Below are 15,241 nucleotides of genomic sequence, written 5' to 3' on the forward strand. Positions count from 1 at the left end.
TTAGCCTGACACCGCCCGGGCCATCGCATTACGTGAGGCCGATTCTCTTGCGAGATACATGCGCGCTTCGGCGCCTCTGGTCTAATTACTTCCTATGCTATAACGAGTCGAGACTTGTTACATTTTAGTAATGGGATTGAGTTGTATTGTTGGCTTACTCGTTTTGGAATAACTGATATTGTTGGCTTCTATGAGTATTCTGACGAGTTACAAGGAAATTTCGCAAAACCCGATATATTTATAAAGCTTAGGAAGCGCGTTTATGAGAAAGTAAAATTCTGGCATCTTCCTTTGTAAAAGCGTATTTTTAATTTAAATATCTCTGAATTACAAATTAACTTATTGTAATGCTGAATTAGAACATTATTTAGATTTACTTAAATCGTCATGTAATAATAATGCTTTTAAAAAGATCACATAGAAGTTTGTATCATAAAATGATTATAATGACAGGCGGAACATGTTCTTCATACATTGTGACCCAAAGGCGCCGAAACCGTCTGATCGGTGATCTCGTAGATGCTTTTAGCCGAGCGGCCAGCAGCGGGGGCTAAAACTAATTAGACAAAATTAGGCTCTAAATCTCATTGTCTTAAAATTTGATGATTTTAATCTTAACGTATTTTAGTAGGCAATGTAGACAACGTAATTTATGCGTTTCTTCATATTATTTTGAATTAAGTATTATTAAGAGATAAATTAAGAGGTTAGCTCACGGTGCAAAAAAGAACTACTTTAGTCACAGATAGGCGTGACTTAACAGCGTATTTTAGCAACACTGTGCTATAAATATATTTTTTTAAATGGGTATTTTATACATTATTTTATGACATTAGAACTATCAATTTAATTCCATCATGACAGTTTTTTGTGTTAGTTGACGCAATCGCAAGACGATTGAAACAAAAAACGAACATAATTTTAAAGCTACAAATAAACAATTTAGCATTAGATTGAAAATACAAGAATAGCATTTCTATAACTTGCATCTGAATATCTATTCAATCTTTAATAGCAGTCAATTTCAACGGTTTATATTTATTTTTTTTTTCTATACGGTGCTCTCATATGTACACACAGTTAACAATAGATCGCACTAGATTTATGCACCTTAAAAAAATTAATTAATTCAGAAGGACGTGCGGCATCAAGGATATGGCACAGCGCGCGTGCGACAGATTTCTTCCAGTTTCGCGTCCTTCCCGTTTCTTTTTTCATTTTAGCGAAATCGTGGAATATCTCGAATGTTGATATTATATCCTGGAGCTTATGGGCGAGAGAAGTTGCGTTTACCATCAGGTGTAGGCGCACAAGCAGCAGCGATTATACAAGAAACGCGCGAGCCGATCGATTTAGTCTAGCCGCAGCGAAAGGTCATGATGACAGATAAATTTCGGCAGAAGACCTCGAGTGTCTTCCCCTACCCATTGCATAAAAATCTCGCCAGGAACTCGTTCTCTTCGTTAATTTCTTTGCGTCATCTTCACTTTTTTCGTTTTATCTCTCGGCTCGGCTAGCCCGGGGACCGTTAAAAAACGGCCGCGGGAGGCGAAAGTGGGGTTCTTCCTTCGATCGAGTATAAATACGTTCCGCAGCCTGCTCATCTCACAATCTACTTCAATCCCTAGTTCTAACTGATTCGTCAGCTCGACTATCACACTCACCAAAATGAAATACTTCGTAAGTCTACAATTTTTTCTTATATGACATCTTTTACCGCCGAAGTTCAATTAGTTCAACTTGTTGCTACGCTACTTATTGGCGCCTGATATTGAGAGTAATGGTTTTCTATAATTGATTCAATTAGAACGCACTCATTTTGTTACTTCTTTGGACTTTTTTTAAATTTTAATCACAGTTTGTAAGTAATAGCTTGTCTTCTGCAGAGCTTGGCCTTTTATTTTCGTTAGGTTATATTAAAGAAGTATCGCCATTTAATACAGCTATTATTAAATACATCGATCAATCACGTGATACTCTATCTCAAGAAATTAAATTAAAAACGGACAAATGTTGATTGATGCGATCTCAGGCTGTCTACTTACTTTGTCTGCACTCGGAACATCGTCTTCTCTTTACTCTTAACAATTAGCTAAAATAATTGCACTTTATTCACATACAATAACACTCCAATTCGATTGTAGATTGCTGTCCTCGCCCTCGCGGCCGTCGCCCTCGCCCAGCAGGAGAATCAAGCTGCCATCCTTCGCCAGGCCCAAGACAGCTCCCCTGAAGGCGCGTACTCTTACAGCTTTGAGACGGAGAACGGAATCAGTGCGTCCGAGTCAGGCGCGCCCAAAGCAGTAGGTGACGAAGGCTTAGCCGTCGCTTCTCAAGGTTCCTTCGAATACACCGCTCCCGATGGCACCCCCATCAAGCTGAGATACGTTGCCGACGAGAACGGATTCCAGCCCCAGGGTGACCATCTTCCCGTCGCTCACGAAATACCCGTCGCCATCCAGAGGGCCATCGAGTACATTCGCGCTCACCCTATCCCCGAGAACCAGAACTAAGTTCTGAGCTCTATAGTTCATAGATGCTAGCTTAAGGAAACCAACCTGCTTACTATTTTTTTGTTTGTACATTGAAAATTTGTGGAATCGCCGTAGTTTACCTCCGTTGTTGTAGACTCAGCTGTGCTGCCGCTATGTGGCAATACTTATAAATATACAAAAATCCAAAGAGCCAATTTTAGAAAAAAATCTACTGTTTTCTTTTATTTTACAAACTTTCACCTACACCAGATCGCTAACAAAGGGAGATAGCATCGCAATCGATACGAGCAGTTAAAAATAACAAATGATTTATTTGAAAAAGAAGTCATTATTGAGCTTCGTTCGGGGGGCAAAGTACAAAACGTACACTCGTTAAAAACGTGGGTCATTTATTTGAACTGTAATTTTACATTAAAAAAAATTTTCAAATTGCCCTTACTGATTTATAAACAATCGCACTTGTCATTTACATTTTTACATCTTATTTGTTAATTTCATTTTCCCCTCACAATTTTCATCTCATTTAAATACATTTCAATGTGTTCTGAGTCATTTTTACATCCAAACTCACGCGCCATTACTTTTCGGTTTATTTGGACATTGTCAGACATACGGCGAGGGATCTTGTGATGTACATCTCAAATATCATATATTTCTAGCATTTATCCATACTTTTTTTTCTCGTGAATTCAGAATTTATCGATATTGAAACTTGCAAGGTTTCTATAATATGAACCTCGTTGAGATGGTGTTACACTTTTTCAGTTTCTCGCGCACATCGGCATTTATTACAATTTGGTACAATAAAACACGACTTTCAAATAAAAAGTCACTGTAAATACAATTTTCAGAACACTTGAGAACAGACAACTTGTGTATGTGTGTTTTTTTTTATTATCGAAAAGACTTTTAACTCGTATTTCTCTGGCTAAAACGCGCCTAATAAATCTTTTCTATACCCGAGAAAGATTATTATAGAATAATAAATATAAGGTAGTGTAACGATCGAAATTGAAAATTCTCGACAACAATTTAATTTTAATGAGAGCGTTAAAATTTTCAAATAACGAGTGATCGAGATTTCCATATCTACTACATTTCAAATATAAAACTTTCAACAACTCGACTGGAGCCAACTAATGAATTGTTCGACTACCGTTAATTAATGCTGCATAATTATCGTTCTTTTCGTTTTATCAAGAATATTTTCTCATCCATCTGTATAATGACTAACTTTTTACAATTACGTCGCGCATTCTGTCTTCATAAAAAAGTCGACTATCTACCAGTTGGCACGTGCTAATGTATCACCACACTCATATACACTCTCAGTTACACCAGCGCATATGATACAGAGCGTATTTACAAGAATCTCGTGAGAATAGTACATCGTGAGGTACATCGAAATACACGAATTTCTTCTTCTCCCCCTTGACTATATTCCTCTCTAATATACACCACGAAACAGTCTTTCCTTCCTTCATCGCCGATCGAGCAGTGCCGAGTGTATGCATCATATGCACATATATACGTATAACAACAACATAACACACATCGTATATATATATCCTTCGGCAGTGATGAGTCGCTAGCATGGGAATTGGTCCGGGCGATCAGCCGTTGATAACGATCAGAAGGTGAGTCGTGAGGAGGATGTGGTGGAGGAGGAGGAGTCGCTTGGCTACAAGGACGACTCTTTGCGCTCGAGGATGGAGGCCGCCGCCGTCAACTGTGATTCCCTGGAGCTGAAGTGGTGCTGGGGAGGGACGCCTGTCGGGGCCTCCTCGAGTATAGGTCAGAGGGTCGTCGTCCTGGAGACACTGGCCGAGGGTGGCGGCGGCGGGGGTGGAGGTGCCGGGGCAGGGGATATCACCACGTCCGGCTCACCCGCCAGATCGCAGTCGAACCTCCACAGGATGCTCTCAGGGTGGTCACCTCCTGTGAATTCAAAAATCAAAGTTTCTTAGGCCATAATGCATAACAACAATCTCGTAGACGTCGTTTAGCTGACACATAAGCGTTTCATTCATTTCTCAAGTTTCTAGAATATTGGTTTGTCTCTATCGGTCTTCCCGAGGCAGATTATGTGGTGAGAAAGGAGAGAAAGAACTTGCGTTCTGCATCGAAGTAGAAACTGTCGTTGTGATCTGGCACTCAAGTTCTGTTGTAGGGAAGCTCATCTTTTCAAAAGATGCCGAGCGTCGTATCCATTCGTATTAATACCGTCTACAAGAAAACGGTATTAATAAGAAAGAAGACACTCAAAATTTAAATACAGTATACACACACACCTTATACACCAGCTGAAAACAAAACAAACATAAGCCAGGCTCTGACGTCAATAGCGGAAGAAATTGTCAACACGACCGCTCGACTCTCTTCTCACTGCTCCGCGCTATATATAAACACGACGAAAATCTCGACTCGCGTGAATTAGAATCGAACAGCTGAGAGAGAAACACTGTTCACCTACGTTCCCCCTGCCGCGCGGCGGGGAAGCACCTTCTCGACAAAACTTTGTACAGATCTTCTCCGTAATTGTAAGTTCTATTCTTCACACTGTACATATATTGTTATACAACAAGTTTTTAATACAAAAATTTTTTCACATAGTGAACAAATTTTTGATGAGGCCGGCATTGTCCGTCGAAATGTTGAGAAGAAAAGAGAAAATGTCTTGAAGTTCTTTCTCTTCTTTCTCACCACACAATCTGCCTCGGGAAGGCCGATAGAGACAAACGAATATTTTTGATCACCACCGAGGGACAACATCAGATAGAGAAGAACCATTTTCTCTAACAGTATCTCAAGTTTTTAGTATACCTACTTTTGAAAACGCGAAGACTCGAGTATACAAAGACTTTTCAAATTTTCCCGACTTATTTTCGTTCGTAGAAGGCAGTCTCCCTCGAAAAATTCCAAAACTTACGCGCGTCGAGCCATTCATAAAAAAACTTTCAACTCCTTTCAGCTCCTCATACGCAACTCCACGTAGAAGCATAAGCGGCGAGGCCGATCGAAAAAAGGAAAGAGAGAAACCCATCCCCCCTAGCGGGGAAAAAGCGCGAATGTATGCTGCGCGTGCATCCTCAAATGGGCATCTCCTCGACTTCTTCGTGAAAATCTCCCGGCTTCTCGCTCACGCAGATAAAAAGGCTTTTAAGATAAGACACAGGCAGATGCCAGCGGGGGTGTGGGTATGCTATATACATGTACCTTGAGCCAAGCCGATGCCGGAAGAGGCTCGTCTCTGCTTCGGCGGCGGCTGCTGCTGCTGCTGACGTTTGTGCGAATGACTGAGACTGTGGGAGTGCGAGTGGCAGTGTGTGTGATGAGTGTGCGTGGGAGTGTTGCGGCAGATCTGCTGCTGCTGCTGCTGCTGCGATGGTCGCTGACGAAGCTGAGGGAGAAGCCTGTGCTAGGTGTCCCCGCTCCCTGGCTCCCCCGTCATTTGATCGTAGCTCAATGATTTCTTCATCTCCGTCATCTGCAGCGCACCAGCCTCCTGCTGCAAAGTTTCAATCGACAGCGCGCGTGTTAGTACACGTTTTTCTCTGTCAGAGCTCTATACAATGAATTCGATATCGAGAAACCCGTCGTTGCGTCATGTCATACTGATGCGCTTTTACGTAAAGCCAAAAGCCGGAGATTTATAGTCCGCGCGCGCGCGCGTCTTAATCTCCTTTCCCTCGATTTCGATCTATGCAGACGACGGAGAGTCCATCGAGAAAATCGCGTGTTTTTCCTCGATTCCGAGTGGAAATTGCGCCGTCTGATCAAACACACGCCTCGAGTGTGCTATATACTCGCCGCAAGACAAAGGCCGGAAATTGAATCGATTCGCCAATCCAAAATCGAGACGCTTTATTTTTAACGCCTCGCAGCTCTATTACATATTTTCCTCGCGCGACGAGTTCGATTTGGATGGAAATCGCTCGCGCGAAGTACAACCACTCCCAGTACTACCGAATCGATACCGATTTCCCGGCGAAGCTTTTATCGGCAACAAGATATATTTATATTCGTTCGTCGCGCGAGCATTACGAATGAGCGGATAACGAGTACATACACGCACACGCGCGCGAATGTATAAATAAAGCACGCAGCTGTCCGTCGAGCTGATTTCGATTCCCCGCAAAAATTAACTGCCGAAACAAACATAAGCGCGCGGACGCATGAATCAAGCGTGGAACGACGCGCATCAGCGCGTGGAGCATCGTTGAAATGAAAATAAAAACACGACGAAGCGTGAAGCGCACCCCTCGAAAAATTAAAATCCCAACGAAATTCATCAGTCGCTCGGGCGCCAAATAATAAATACCTATACCGCACCGTCGCACGGTGCAGGCAATAATCGGCCGAGCTTGCGTTTTAATTATGGCGCCAATAATTAAGGTCCGCTCTTCGCGCGGCTCGCGGCGTTGTTTACGAGCGAGCGACGCGAGCGGTAAAAGCCCATCGATACGCGAGATTACCGAATTAGTCCGACGTCGCGGCGGCTCAGACTCCGCTGTTGCTGCTGCTGTTGCTGCTGCCGCGGGTATAATGTATTAACCATAGCTGATCGCGAACGGCCAATCTGCTCTCTCTCTCTCTCTCTCTCTCTCTGCGGATTCGTTCTCCGAAGCTTGATTTGTGAGCGCGCAGAGGTTTGCGAGATAACGAAGCGGTATTTTGTACGTATAATTGTTATATCTACGGTGTTTCTACTGTGTGTTGTGTAAATGGATAAATACACGTTAGCGCGAGCTTGTAGTGGGTCGGGATTTTGCAAAAATTATATACGGCAGTAGTAGCGCATCATTAGCATAATCAAAATCCCTCGTCACACATAGCAAGCTCGCGCTAAACGTACGTGCACAATACAGCGTAATCAACAAGCCAAGAAGCTCCAGCTGAGGCAAACGAAACTGCGCATGCGGACACAAAGTGCCAGAGCTACGTGCGGGCTTATAAACGCATGCAATTAATCCACTAGTCGCCGGCAGGCAGATACACATCTATATTTCGTCGACGTTGAGCCGCATATATTCTACCTCTCTCTCTCTCTCTCTCTCTCTCTCTCTCTCTCTCTCTCTCTGAAAAGCTTACAATAAAGTACACTGCCAGCAGTCAGAGAGAGAGAGAGAGAGAGAGAGAGAGGGGGGGGGAGACCAGATACATACATCTAGGCACTACAGCAGGCCATGAATAGTAGCGGAGGATGAAGTTTTCAGTGAAGAGAGCCAGCGACGTGCACACAGAGGCGCCGCTGTTAATTGCTCGAGGCTCTCTCTGTCCTTGTGTGTGTGTGTGCATACCTAATACACACATACAGGGAGAAAGAGCGGGACTTGGAAAGTTGGTCAGCGGTGGTCCATTATATACACTGTGTATGCGCGCGTCGTCGTCGTTGGCGCAGCGGCTCGTTAACTTTTACGCGATGGCTATCTTTTGACGTGGATTTTCTAAATCCCGCGGACATCGCGCACTAACACACACACGGAGACTGCGGATGACGCAGCCAAATTATACCATCGACACGCTTCCTTGGCTTTATCTCGTTCTCTAGACATGCACATAATATATAACGACCGCGAGATCATACGTGCAAAGGTGAAGAGCATCGGGAGTCGATCTCTTGCGTGAATAAATTAACATGCGCTTTGGATACGCGCGCATAGCGACTCGTTGCTGAAAATTGAACGAGTCGGTCAACCGACGTGTAACCTCGGCGAGTTCTCGCGGATATAATTCATTTAAAGAACTGCAGTGTGTGTAGGTACTCGCGGGAAAAGGGCTCAAGGGCTCAGAACTTCTCAGGCGTAAGCCCTCTTTCTAGGTGCAGAGCGAGAGTGAGTGAACTATGTATGCTCTATATATATATACGTTGAAGTTTAGATACGTGTGTGTGATTCTCGGAGTTCGCTATATGGAGACAGAGATATGGGTTATACAGTAGAGGGAAGGCGAAATGGTGATGATGGCTGTACGAGACTTACACCATTTAGCCAGGGGATTTCGATGCTCGGTACGTAGGTCGTCTCCTCGTGGCCGACGGCTGCGATGGAGGAGCTCGTCTGGTGGCTCGCGGGACAGTAGCGGCTTCGGCGCATCGATGAGGAGCTGCAGCGACTGCAGCCGACCACCGGACCTGACGAGCTCGTGGCTCGCAGCTTCGAGGCTGGTCGCTGACGCGAGCCGCATCTTATTGCGAAGCAGAATTCCGAGGCCATCTCCGCGCACAGTGACTTTTTGAGGAGCGTTTCAGGGGGGACAGGAGGCGTTTTTGTTTTTGTTTGCGTGGCACGATTACAACGACCAGCCGAGATACAGTTGTTAGTTTTTTTTTGGTCAGACAGAAACAAAAAAAAGAAGAGAGACACGTAATTTTCAAGGCAAGACATGAGTTTTTTTGTTAGTCTATATCTACTGCGTATGCTCGTGTTTTTGTCGGTCGTATAATATAGCGTTCGAAACACTCAAGGGTCTTACCAATCTCTGACCTGCTCTACTGTACATTGTTTCCAATTTGACGCAACATAATTCTTCCACAGATTTCGAAAACAGAGTTATCCCGTAAGTGCTTCAACTCACCCCCTTTTCACACGCACACAATCTCACAACAAACTTGCTCTTTGTTCGATTCGAGAGATGCCGAAGGAAAACTACCTTCGACGACTTTTCCACCTTCGACTATCTCTCTAAGCTCGAACTCGCCGAGCTTTATCGAAAGCTCCTGTTCTCAGTCACTCCCTCACTGTGCAAGCATATATTCTTGCTCTCGTCGTCTCACGATGCGTGTGTATATATATATTACGTCTGTCTGTAATAAAGAGAGCCGCTCGTGTCTCGGACGAGGGACGCTGTATCGCGCGTCATATAATACAAATTCAGTACCTATTCGTGTAAGAGTTCAATCATGCTACATGTATCTGTTTTTTGCGTATGTATGCGTGAGTTTCCGTCTGTTCGGTATATACGTTATACAGATGTTAATATCGATTACACACGTGAGTATAACGAAAACAGATATATAGATCTAGATATAAATAAAAAATGATGAAAATATCTATGTATATATAAAGATGTATAATCCACAAAGTCAACAAGCTGGAAAGCTGAAATGCCTGAGATAGCTTACCCGGTCCGATTGGGCGTTCTTCTTGGAGTTCCAGCAGAATTCGAGGATGGCCACGAGAATCGCCAGAGCCAAACCGCAGAGTAGAACCACGAAAACCCCACCTGAAAAATACACAGGCAAAAACGTAAAACTTTGCCTCTCGTTGCGAGCGCGCCAACTTCACGTTTGCCATTTTTTCTTTCGCTTTTACCTTCGGTGAACTGGGCTTCCATTATACCAATGTATACCGCGCGCTGCGCAAATAATTCCGACTTCTCGACTCGCGTTCGCGTTTTAGATTCGCTCTGTGTATTTTCGTCGGCGAGAATTAAGCTGGGAATACATCGGAAACGTCAGAGGGAAAAATTTAACGAGAGCAGAGAGCGTATAGATTTTTTTAACGGATGGGTGTATTTCTTGATTTTCCTTCGTTACTCGGTTCCGTGTAACTTTAGAGATTTCACTATAGACGAGGTTGCGAAAAGTGACATAACTGTATTACGAAGTTGTCAATATTTGAATTTTCGAGTTTCTACTATTACATAAAAAAGTTTTCCCTTTTTTATAAGTAAACAATATATTCTACATTCCATAAACCAGAAACAAAGCAAAGCCCGAGCCATTTCCGCGAAACCACCGCACGGAAACGCATTTATTTCGCTTAATTAGAAAGCCGAAGGACAACATTCCCTTCCAATTATACTCGCGTCTTTCACCCGAGAGACCACACAAAAGCTCGCGCCGGAATGTCGTCGGCTTATTTCCTGATTAAAAAAAAACATCTTAATTACCGAGTTCTCTTCTTCGAAACTTCCCCATGTTTTGCACGAAATTTTAAGCGAATGCACGAGGAAGAAAGTACGGGAGAGAGAGAAGCAACATCTATAGCGAAAGAGCAATAGAAAAGTCGGGATGCGAAAAAGGAAGCCAAAGACAGACAGGAAATCGTGCGCGCAATATCCAACAAGCGCCACATCGACGAGTCGCTCCGCAAGTTTCTTTTCCCCCGCGGATTCTGATGCGACTGCAACGCTCATTCAGTCTCCGCGAGCTTTTTCCCTATATTTTTCTCTCTCTTGCCACGCGCGTATATACCTCTCTTTTCAGACCTCGCGCACCGTATTCTCCTGTCTCATCCGGGCAGTGTATTTGTTTTACATATATTAAAACGAAACTTCAGCCGTATACGTTATTTTCTCTCTCTCTCTCTCTCTCTCTCTCTCTCTCTCTCTCTCTCTCTCTCTCTCTCTCTCTCTCTCGAAACAATTACATCCGCACACGTATTCGATATTGCGCTCAGGCATGTGTATACAGGAGATTCGTCTTTAATCTCTCGCGCGCGACTCTATCGATCGTGTATTATTCTTTTGGTGGAGTACCAAGTTTTTCAATTAAATCTCTCGCGATATCTTATCTGTCTTCGAGCTCCTTACACTTCGTATACGGTATATGTGTATAATAGGAGGGTGGGAAAAATCAATTCTAGCGAGAAGGAACCAACTAGTTGCCCCGTCGGAATAAATTATCCCCGCAATTCGTCGCGCGGCCGAATCCGGAGGAGAAAAATTTTGTAAGTTTAGATTAAAATCGTGAGCTAGCTCGCTATCGCCTTTGTGAATTAAACGCGTCGACTGAGGAATTGCTCCCTTCGTCGCCGGTCTTCGGAATTACTTCTCCCTTCGAACTTAACCTTGGGAATAAAGTAAAGTTTATTTCCGCGATCTACTACGGTGTAAGGAATAACTCGTCGTCGCCGTAAAGCCGAAAAAGTACCGAAAAGTAAAGTTCCCTTCCTCGCGTCGCACGCGGGCTCGTTAGAGCGGAAAAGCTCGCGCGTCTCGGATAACCAAGTTATAATTCGCGCGGTAATGTCTTTGCGCGCGTGCGGCCTTTAATTTAAGCGTGCTGGCGACGACCGAAGAGAGCATTCTTTTCTCTGGGGAGGGAATTCCTGAGCGACGAGACGTCGCCGCTATTGCCGGGCTTATGATGCTCATTACGGATATTTAGGATGACTTCCGCGCGCGCCTGAGGGGAAGTTTATAGTCCGACTGCGGGGTTATTAATGTGTGGAAGTGCTCTTTCTTTTTTTCGTGGGCTACAACTCGTCGTTTTGCTTAACGATCGGAAGTGTTTCTCGTTATTATTTCTCGCGCTTATATTCTTGCGGCAAAGACAAATAAGATGAGGCGTCTCGCTAAACTCTGATCTTATCCACTGCCCGACTTTTGTGTAACTTTCTATGATAGTCCTTCACACTATATACCGTGAGCCTCCATTTATTATCCGAGCGGTACGTACACATCAGAAATATTGTTCTCTACGAGGCCGCATTTCCTCATTCTCTCCTCGCGAAGAAAATTACATTCGAGAAAAATGAGGCGGAAAGCAGGAGACAAAAAGCGAGTCCCATATATACCAAGCGCGAACAAAGAGTAAGAGCTTTCTCGCTTTCTGAAAACTTGTTGCGAATCCCAGCGAGCAAATTCGGAAGTCCGTCACTCGCGGAGAAAGAGTTCATATATACATAGGTATACAGCAGCGATAAGCCGTAGCCTCGCGCGCGCACGAGCTAAAGAAAATTCGTTCCACATAAGTTTGGAAGATTTTCACCGCGCTTTGACATCTCATTTTTTCCTCCGAGGAATTATATATACCCTACGACGAGAGCTGAGAGTAATTTCGCAAGTTCATTCAAGAAATGTCCTGGCACCGCACCGCGGAGACTTCTCGGAGCCCGTATATATACATATACATCTGCCAGCGCTGCTCGGCGAATAAATAGGAGACTGGTATAACTGCAGGGTATACGTATATAGCTATACACACACACGCGTGCACAGATATGGTATAAGAGCTTACCGATGTTTTCCACGCCGAGGGCGTTCGCCTTGCTCTCCTTGCTCTTCTCGTCCCGGTTGCATACGTCCCCGGTGTTCTTCCACCACTTATCGTAAAGAATCTGAATCACGCCCTTCTCCTGCAGCTCCAGAATCGCCAGGGATATTTTATCTCGCCAGGGAGAACCTGCGGACGCACACGTTATATATATATATATATATATATATATATATATATATATATATATGGGGTTAAAAAGCGCACTGGTTGAATTTTATCTGATGCGCTCTATATTTGCGCGCGGAGGAGAGAAATTGATGAGGTTCTTACCTTTGGGGGTGGCTATACCGTATCCCTTACTGTCGAGGAGGCCGCCGATTTGGGTGAGGTTGCAGTCGCGCTGAACAGCGTAGTCCAGCATGGTCGATTCCATGAGGAAGGCGTAGTTACCTTCGAGGACTCGTTTCACGCCCTCCTCGTAATCCGATACGAAGACCGACGGCTGCTTCGATTCCATGTACCTCCACATCTTTTGGTAGATCGCTATCTTCGAATCCTGCGGAACAGTGTAATTGAAGTAAAGTTTGATTTATAATGCGTTTTAATGAATTGACGCTTTTTGAACCTGTATTGATAAGCACAAGCCATGAATATTTGGATTTAGAGTGTTCAACAAAGCAGCGTAAATTAATCCATTATTACACAGCGGAAGATAGCAACAATATATTAACTCTATACTCTTGTATTATTATCGATAACACGCCGCGTTTATATGCACGCCGACAAATAATTCATTGCTTCCGCGGATTATCGCGCATACAAAGGCTCGCAGCGAATATTAAAATAGCTGTACAACGTCATAAATCGCAATATAATACGTACAATATAAAATGCAAAGAATTCCAAATCAACTCACCCTGAAAAAAGTCATTGTGCTGCCACCTTCGAGCGTGCCGTAAGGTATATCCGTCTGTTCGGCTAAATCAGCCGCGTTTTCGATCGGAGTAATCATCCTCTCGACTGTCAGGAAAGCTGCGAGATTCGCCGTGTAGGAGGATATAATGATGAGGGTGAAGAACCACCAGATGCCTCCGACTATCCTCGTGCTCGTTGCCTGTTTGCTCGCAGACGCTCGTGTTAATTAAATATCGCATAGACTATGCAGGCAAGGATGGGTTTGGATTTTGGACGGTTCGTGAGGCCGTTGCATAAACGAGACCATCAATAATCAAGCCCAGGATCCGCCGAGGGTTTACGAGTGTATAATACACGGACGCTTAGCATTTCGACGTGTACACGTTGTACTGTGTAAGCGGTGGTATACAACCGTCGGCGAAAAGTTTGGTGTATGCAGAGGCGCGACAGGTTCAAAAGAAAGGCGGCGCGTGCAGTAGCGCACATTAATCATTGATCCTCGACTGTCGCGACGGTCTTTTTCCCAGTTCGCGTGTGTGTTTACACATAGACAGCTTTGTTCGACAGTTGCGCGTAGAGACGAGTAAAAAAAGAGTTTGCCGAGCGGCTCAGTGAAAAATAATGCTCCCGTGGCGACGCGCGTTCGTGCGACTATATACGATTGTTTAATCGCTCCGTTAACCGGAGAAAAAGCAACTGCGCGTATAGAGTACAGGGCGGGAAAATCCGAGGGACAGAGGAATATAGGGAGAGGGAGAACGGATCAGTCGCGTATAAGCGCATCAATCGCAGATATTGGAACAGGACGCGCGAAGAATGCGCAATATGCTATATATATATATATATATATATATATATATATATATATATAGTGAGAGGATCTCGTTTATGCATCGGATCGTGGTATACGAGAAACAGCGTATCTATACGTATATCTACACACAGGTATATGTCTGGAGAGGGAAGTGTGGCTTTATGGATGCTGTGTGGGAGGATACGGAGCTCTGCTCGCGTCGGGGCCGGAAAATCGATTATCTTCCGAGCTTTCGTCTATGTGTGTATAGACTGGACCGCCGTCGTGATCGTCGTCGTTGCTGTTGTCTCTCTACGTTGCGCAGGTCTTGTAAAAGCGAGGACGCTTTATCACTGTTTACGTGTATAAACATAGACCGAACGTCGTTACGGGTGTATACGAATCCTGTTGTACGTGTCCCATCGGTTATAAATATACAACTCAACGCAACGTTTGCACAAAAAAGCATCGAAAACTACGCTTCTCGAATGTAAACAAACATCGCACACGGTGTATACGGAAAATCCATCGACGAATAAAAAAACACTATTTATTACTCAGCTGCGAAAACACTGCACAGTATAGAGAGCGAAGGAGAAATAAAAATCCCTCAATCACGGTGGATGTATATACTCTCTCGCTAAAAAATCCACACCTCACTGGCAGTAGTAGCACACACAGCTCTCGAAAGCTGCAGAGAAAAGAAGAAGAAGAAACAGCTCTGCGGCAACGACGAGCCCGCAGGTGCATTCGAGAAGGAGAGTGTACGGTAAACACTGCACTGACAACGAAAATCCCTCTCGGATTTCCACACGCCTATACGTGTATTCACATACGTAGGCTAGAGTACAGTGCGTTATTGGCAGTAACACGTCCTGTATACATATACACTCTCGCGTGACCCATACATACACGCACACGCATTTCGGCACACGCAGAGTCGGCCATAGCAGCGCGCCATATGTTAATGCTCTCGAGCGCGAGCTCGCAGCGTTTCGGGAGCTTGTTGCTTTCTTTCCCTTTTTTTCTTCTCTCGCGCGACATATGCATAATGTGTCTGTGTTTGCGTTATATTACATAAGCGAATGCAGTGAA

The 15,241-nt window shown here is 44.3% G+C and overlaps 2 protein-coding genes and 1 long non-coding RNA gene across 7 annotated transcripts in view; 2 read left to right on the plus strand and 1 right to left on the minus strand.

Annotated features, from left to right (window-relative positions):
- The first annotated feature begins 1,668 nt into the window (after positions 1-1,668).
- Positions 1,669-2,513, plus strand: CPR40 (cuticular protein RR-1 family member 40). Its single transcript, NM_001167833.1, has 2 exons — positions 1,669-1,680; positions 2,145-2,513. Exons 1-2 carry the CDS (start codon positions 1,669-1,671, stop codon positions 2,511-2,513), a joined length of 381 nt encoding a protein of 126 aa, NP_001161305.1.
- Positions 2,514-2,863: 350 nt separating this feature from the next.
- Positions 2,864-15,241, minus strand: part of LOC100122171 (glutamate receptor ionotropic, kainate 2) — a 71,380-nt gene continuing 59,002 nt past the window's right edge. For 2 of the 5 annotated variants that reach the window (XM_031924466.2, XM_031924467.2), the window contains 7 exons: positions 13,355-13,552; positions 12,769-12,994; positions 12,460-12,624; positions 9,619-9,719; positions 8,479-8,725; positions 5,712-6,003; positions 2,864-4,433 (listed from right to left, as the gene is read on the minus strand). In XM_031924466.2, the coding sequence (XP_031780326.1) occupies positions 4,427-4,433; positions 5,712-6,003; positions 8,479-8,725; positions 9,619-9,719; positions 12,460-12,624; positions 12,769-12,994; positions 13,355-13,552 (1,236 nt within the window). In that variant the 3' untranslated portion in view covers positions 2,864-4,426. Of the gene's footprint in view, positions 4,434-5,711; positions 6,004-8,476; positions 8,726-9,618; positions 9,720-12,459; positions 12,625-12,768; positions 12,995-13,354; positions 13,553-15,241 lie in introns of all 5 variants that reach the window. The other 3 variants (XM_031924471.2, XR_004344638.1, XM_031924470.2) reach the window with 3 other exon arrangements.
- Positions 4,936-5,367, plus strand: LOC116416369. The gene is made up of 2 exons (XR_004226818.1): positions 4,936-5,035; positions 5,109-5,367. It is a non-coding gene; the product is annotated as an uncharacterized LOC116416369 (long non-coding RNA).

This window comes from Nasonia vitripennis, chromosome 2, assembly GCF_009193385.2.
Source record: "Nasonia vitripennis strain AsymCx chromosome 2, Nvit_psr_1.1, whole genome shotgun sequence".
Taxonomy (NCBI): Eukaryota; Metazoa; Arthropoda; class Insecta; order Hymenoptera; family Pteromalidae; genus Nasonia; species Nasonia vitripennis.